The 7198-nt window shown below is 43.6% G+C and overlaps 1 protein-coding gene across 1 annotated transcript; it reads right to left on the bottom strand.

The window, feature by feature from the left end:
- Positions 1-492: 492 nt before the first annotated feature.
- On the bottom strand, positions 493-1851 carry LOC123966922. Its single transcript, XM_046043002.1, has 3 exons — positions 1384-1851; positions 900-1105; positions 493-791 (listed from the first exon to the last, which is right to left on the bottom strand). The coding sequence occupies exons 1-3, from the start codon at positions 1849-1851 to the stop codon at positions 638-640; spliced, it is 828 nt and encodes a 275-aa protein (XP_045898958.1). The 3' UTR covers positions 493-637.
- Between the last annotated feature and the right edge of the window lie 5347 nt (positions 1852-7198).

Below are 7198 nucleotides of genomic sequence, written 5' to 3' on the forward strand. Positions count from 1 at the left end.
ACATGGACTCGGCGCCTGCAGGTCTTTTTATACAGTTTATGGTGCAGGCACATGAGGGGAAAAAAGGCTGCTCTTCTCTTACTTTCGGTGTGTTGCTTGCGTGTTTGGCTGCAAACAAAACAAGACAAATAGCGTTTTTGTGCCGCAATCTGGTTACAAAAAGTATCGATTGAAGTACTGGTTTGACTTTTCGGTTCTACTCGATACCGGGCTGTTTGGGTCGATACATGTATAAATGCTTTACGATGACATGAGTGTAAGTGCTATCTCAGATTACTGTTATTGTTAGATAACAGTATAATAATTCAGGACTATATTCCGAGATGAATCTACTTCTACAATAACGTGTACTCTATTTCATTTCCACTGATCTGTGTTTGTACAATTTTTTTATTTTAATTTTCTGAATATTTAGTGACCAACATAATGGACACTTCACGTGAACAAAACACACAGGTGTCGGGGCGGATCTGTTGAGGCAGGAAGGTTCAGATGTAGTTTTCACCTCACAGCAACACTTGAGAACAGAAGCAACCTGAGCACTGAAATGTGTCTTGAGTCAGAAACCAGAACCTGCAGACCATTTAGGACGTCCCTACCCGTTACCTTTAGAATATGGACAGAAAAATCCAGCCTGTCAGTAAAGGGTGAGAAGAAGAATGATCAGGGAAGTTACCTGTTCTTCCACATGCAGGGCGACGGCAACATTATCCCAAACATAAAACTCAGGGAAATATGTCACTGGCACCGCGCCCATCTGCATCTCATCACGTCTCACGACCAGTTCATGACTGATAGAAACAGAACAGCAGAAACAGACCAGTGTCTGTGGTTAGTTCAGGCATCTGTAATAACAGAACGTCTGTTAGTTCAGGCGTCACAGAGTTTCTGGTTCTTACCTGTGTGTCTCACTCATGGCCTCAGGCCTCCAGATGAAGCAGCCGTCTCTGTAGGTGCAGACAGAGTTTGGGTCGTCAGTCAGCAAAGGATATTTAGAGAACCGATCCTGATTGGCTGGGCTGTGGACCAGCACAACGTACATCACTTCCTGTTTGTACAGGACGGTCTCGTACACCCGCATGACGGGCTGAGCGCCGCTGCAAAACTGGAGACAGTAAAAGAACTTTTAATGGAAAACTCAGTCCTGTAAACGTCCTGAGAACAAAGACGGCAGTTTTCTCTCTGTGGGCTGATAAATTCCCACAGAAACGGCCTATTTAACATAAACTTACCAAATTTACCAAAGTATTTCAAAACATCGCTGCAGACTCTGATTAAAAGATCTGTTCTTATAATACAAGCTTTATTTACCGAAACAACAATAGTGAAAGCAATTAGAAAACTATTCTGACTGTTTTAGACAAATAACCCGACCCTCAGTACCTGCTGTCTGTAGGCCTTCAGCACCTTCTCCAGGGGGAAGGTGAAGCGGTACGAGCCCAGCCTGGAGGTCTGCTCGAAGGCCGGGGAGGTGGTAAACTTCTCCAGGAAGCTCTGCTGCTTCTGGACCTGCTCCTCCGTCCGGTCCGGGAAGGTCGTCTCCAGGAGCCTCCTCTCAGCTGACGCTATCTCATCAGGTCCCACAGCCAGACTCCACCACAGCAGAGAGCCTTCACCTGGGTTCCTGAAGCCTTCATCAGTCTTGATGCCTCTTAGTCCAGTTTGGTTTGTGTCGTGTTTCAGATTAGACACATGAAACTCTGGTCGAGGGGAAGCCGGGATGTTTTCTTTGTAAAGGTACTGGTTTGCCAACCTTAGTTTCAGAGCTTCCTCTTTCAAATCATCCAGCTTCAAGTGCTGACTGTCAACAACATTTTCAAGATGTCCTCTCCTGTTGTATCGGGAGTACATGGTCAAGTGAGGAATGATGTCGATTAAAAAGACCAATTCTAAATCTGCTCAGTCTGCTCTGGAGAGGACAGCGGCAGAGTGCTGCTATATAAACCACATCAAGTAACGTCACAGTCATGAGTAAACTGTGTGAGTCAACATGTGAGACGGGGATGAACAGGCCCTTTTCTTTCCTTTCCATCCTTTTCTTTTAAATCTTTATCTGTTCCTTTCTCTTCTCAGGAAACGGGAAGTGAAAGTAAATTTGAACACATTGACTGCAAAGCATTTGACGCTGGTTCAGATTAAAACACATTCTGTGATGTGGAGATATGAGATCACTTCATTTGTAAGGCCACCTAGTGGCCAATTGGTGCCAGATTTTGCATAAAGCCTCGGAGGGGCATGGGAACTTACTAGCCTAAGTTTTGTGTTAATTGGACAGAGCAATGCGGAGATGCCCGTTAACTACAGGAAGGTGTTCCTTTATAACTTGTGCATTTTTTAGATTATCAAATTGTTTTAATAACTTTTAATCATGAGGGTCCATAGATTCTACTCGAAACGTTTTGTGCAGATCAGACTCATTGTCTAAAAAGAGTTTGAAAAAAGTAGGTTTCACGCTAAAAAAAATTGCGGAAAACAGGTGGAAATTTCCCCTACGGGGGATTAATAACGTTCTATCTTATCTTATAAATGGGTGTGACCTATTTCATGAGATGCAGCTCAGTTCAGGGAAAGTGTGGATATTGAAATGGTAGCCGATTACAAATACTACAGGAACAGTAATAGACGCTAAACTGTTATGGAATTCTAACACTGATGTTATCCATAAGAAAGGTCTGCAAGGTCTATATTTTATGTGTAAACTGAGACAGTTTGGTGTGGCGAGTTTATTAACTTTTTGTTCCATTCCCTGGTATTTTACATTGTCAGTGAATAATAGTGTGAGCCCCAATTGGTTAAGAAAGGGCAGGTGATTATTAGAGATCACATTCCCTATTTAGCGAGTACGAGCTGTCACATTCAGGCAGACGGTACAGGGCGCCAACCCTCCGAACCAACCGGGCCCACAGCTCCTTTCTGCCTACCAGTACTGCAAACTGTGAAACAAAAATAACTAAACATCTGGGTGTGAGGAGCCTTATTATTATATGTAGAGCAGTCTGGTGATGTTTTCTGTAGTTTGGGCCAAAATGCTTTAACCTTAATTATAGGTTGACATTTGTCATGTTTTGCGTCTGAGGTGTCTGCAGCAGTGTGTACCAGCCTGTGAATTTCACTTGTGTTTACAGTCTAGGCTGCAGTATGACGTTTATCAACAGAATAATTCACAGTTTTTCACTTCATGAAAGTTAACTGGAACATTTTGGTCCTAATTATTGTTAGATAAAAGTTTACTACAGTAGAATTCAGGACTATATTCTGAGATGAATCTACTTCTGTAGATAGGTGATGGTACCTGTTTATCCACATGCAGGGCGACAGCAACGTTATCCCAAACATAAGAACAAAACATCATCGCGTCGCGCCCACCTGCATCATCACGTCTCACGACCAACTCATAGCTGCCAAAAATAGAAAAGCAGGAACAGACGGGTGTCTGTGGTTAGTTCAGGCGTCACAGAGTTTCTGGTTCTTACCTGTGTGTCTCACTCATGGCCTCAGGCCCTGATTGGCTGGGCTGTGGACCAGCACAACGTACATCACTTCCTGTTTGTACAGCAGCAAAACTGGAGACAGTAAAAGAGGTTTTAATGGAAAACTCAGTCCTCTAAACGTCCTGAGGACAAAGACGGCAGTTTTCTCTCGGACTTAGGACATGATAAAATATCCAGCTGGGCCACAAGAGATGTTGTAAATTGACTAATTACAACACAATACACTGATTACATGCCTATGAAGTTATTTAGGATGGGCCTGACATGTTGCAAACGTAAGAAGGCAAATGGCACAACGGTTCTACAGTCTGGATTAAGTCTGATAGGTTTCATTATGGCAGCAAGACTCTTTATGCGAAACTGGGAAAACACAAAAACATGTGAAATCGCCGAACGGGTTAAACTTGAAACAGCTTCATTTAAATACTTAGGTCAAAGGAAGCCATGACGAATCTGAGATCATTTCCTCACGTCGGGCAAACTGAATTAAAGGTTTTTGGGAAATCAAAGGCTTGATATGATGCAGCTGAAACTGTCTCATGGGTTAATGTGGGTGCATTTGTAAAATCTTTTAGATTTCTGTTTGCTTTGTTTTTGTTTTCGCTCCCTTTCGAGTGTGCGTGTCTGGAAAAGTTTTCATGTATAATATTGATAACATGAGACATTTATGAGTCAAATGAAAGTAGAAAAATCTTAAATTACTAATAAAGTCTTCTGTTATCTCCATATTTCAACATCAGGTCTGGGGGCCTCCAGCACCTCCTCCAGGGGGACGGTGAGGCCATACGAGTGTCCAAAGAGGAAGCAATGCAGATCTCTGTAGGGATGGAGTTCCAGAGGGTTGGGGCTGCAGTCTGCAGTCTGGTGTGGGGGACAGAGAGCGAGCTCTTGTCCGTGGGCGTAGGGGTGTACACGGCGCCATTGCAGTAGCGCAAGCAGGAGGTGAGTCTGAGAGTGATGGTCAAAGTCTGGAGATGTTCTTGAGGTGGTAGAAGGCAGATTTGGTAATGAGTTTGACATGTGACTGGAATGAGAGGGTGCAGCTTTTGTACAGTGTGAATACAACATTGCCCAGCAGCTGGTGAAGGGCTCACACAAAATTTAATCACTATGATTTTAGTAATTACACTGTCAACAAATACCTAAACATTATAATCCTCAGAAATTTAGAATTTTTTGCAGACCTGTTTTCATTTAATCGTATACCTAATAAAGGGGGGTGTATCGGCCTCAACTATGACAAAATATACTGATCTATGGCGACTGATCCATTATCATCAGTGAACAGCGTTCCCCAGAAGCATCACATCAACTGTCGTGGTTCCTGGATTCTACAATATAAATGCAGATGTTAGAGCCTGCTTACGAAACATAAGTGAAGTGGCGATAAGCAGCTTAGTTTTATATCTTAGTATTACTTCTTTCAGGCCCAAATGTCTTAGTGTGCGTGTGCTGCAGTTTGCAGGGGAATCTGGTGTTGGCCTGAGAGAGGCTGCCTGAGGGAGAACACATGGTGCAAGAGCCCCGTACGGTTTAATTAGGCAGTTTCAGGTCTCCTATATATGTTCAATTTAACCAAATCCAAACAATAGCAATAAATCAACCACATATTAACACCTCTAGTAAGCAATTCATCATCATCCTCATCTTTGGCATGGCAGTCTCAAAAGACTATAGAGTTCTTGGGCCTGGGGGGTCAGTGCCAGGGTGGAGACCAATCCGTGAGAAGCAGACTCTGCCGCAGATGTTACGTGTACAAGGCGCCGCGAGCGCAGCCGCGGAGTGGATCCAGGATGCCTCCTGGAGCTGAAGCGCTGCTCTGCACCGGGCCACGAGGAGCAGACTCTCCGCTTTGGCCTCCTCAATGCTAGATCGCTAACTAACAAGACGTTCATCCTCAACGACTTCTTCACATCACGCCAGCTGGATTTATTTCTTCTGTGTGAAACCTGGCTTCACGTCGGTGAGTGCACTCCGTACCCCCGGATTGTAGGTTTCTAAACTCCCCACGTAGCACCGGCAGAGGTGGAGGGCTAGCATCTGTTTTCAAATCTAGTTTTAAATGTCGATAAGTACAAACAAACTCATTTTCGAGCTTTGAACTACAGACATTTGTTCTAAATGCCGACGCTCCAGTCCTGTGCGCTTTATTAGTTTATCGCCCTCCAAAATTTAATAAGACTTTTCATTCAGGATTTTATAGACTTTGTTGCAGAACTAACTCTTAACTATGATCACTTTTTAATATCCGGGGATATGATTGTCCATGTGTGCTGTGAATCCAACCAGTTGGCTAAGGACTTTCTTAATCTGGCTGGGGCCTCACACGAGAAGGGACATACATCGATATCGTGCTGTCATTTGGATTAAATGGTAACAAACAGGAAATCTGCAACACTGGCATTTCGGATCACTTTGCAGTGCTGTTCTCTGTTACATTGCCTGGCTCTTTGCACAAACCGTGCGCCCCAGCGCGCCGGGTGCGCACGCTGAACAGCCAGACTGCCTCACGCTTTTCACATGCTTTTAATGACTCACTGCTTCACATCAGTCACCTTGACGATCTAAATGTTGATCAATGGATTAGTGTTTTTAACTCGACGTGTTCGGATCTGCTGGATATAATAGCTCGACTGAGAAGTAAAAAGCCTAAAGCAGCATCTGACACCGTGGCTGAATGACACCACGCGCGCACTCAGACGTGCGTGTAGACACGCTGAGAGGAAATGGAAAAAGGACCGTCTGCAAGTGTCCTACGAAATATTGAGAAATAGTCTAGAACACCAGAAAGCTGTTAAAGCGGCAAAAACTCAGTTTTTATCCAATCTTGTTTCCAGTAACAGCCAGAAGCCGCAGTTTCTTTTTAAAATGTTAAACTCTCTCTTAAACCCTTGTAATTGCGCTGACATTGAATCATCAACTGAATCATGTGACAAATTTCTTTTGTTCTTTAATGAGAAGGTGTGTGCTGTCAGGTCCTCTCTCACTCTGTGTCTCTGAGCCTCAGATACTCTCTACATGTGCTGTTGTGTTTGATCACTTTGAGACGGTGTCTATCTTTTTTAACTAAAGTTGTACAGCAGCTGAGGTCCTCAAACTGTCCACTTGACACTATCCCGCCACGCTTCCTTAAAGAGGTATTTCTGACACTTGGACCTCTCATTTTGGATTTTAATAATTCTTCACTGTTGTCTGGCTGCTTCCTGGCCCAGCCCCTTTTGAAAAAAACTAACCTTGATCCCACAGTGTTATCAAAGTTGTATATGACCAACTACAGTCTCATCTTGATGAGAATGGAATCACTGAAATATTCCAATCTGGTTTTAAATCCCGGCATAGCACAGAAACAGCCCTCTTAAAAGTTTTAAATGATTTGTTTTTAGCTGCTGATTCAGGCAAATCTGCTGTTCTGTTGCTTTTATATTTAACAGCGGCATTCGACACTGTAGACCATGCCACACTTTTAGCTCGCCTAGAGCATTATGCGGGCATTAACGGTACTGCCCTTCAGGGGTTCAAATCATTTTTATCCAACAGAAGCTTCTCTGTCCATCTCGGCGAGCAGGGTGAAATTTTAAGCCCTGTTTTATTCGCACTGTATATGCTTCCGCTCGGGTCCATTTTTAAGAAGCACAATGTGGCATTTCATTGTTTTGCAGATGATATACAAGTCTACCTCCCACTGAGCACAAATTACTTTTCTGCAA

Source organism: Micropterus dolomieu, unplaced genomic scaffold, assembly GCF_021292245.1.
Source record: "Micropterus dolomieu isolate WLL.071019.BEF.003 ecotype Adirondacks unplaced genomic scaffold, ASM2129224v1 contig_14562, whole genome shotgun sequence".
Classification (NCBI taxonomy): domain Eukaryota; kingdom Metazoa; phylum Chordata; class Actinopteri; order Centrarchiformes; family Centrarchidae; genus Micropterus; species Micropterus dolomieu.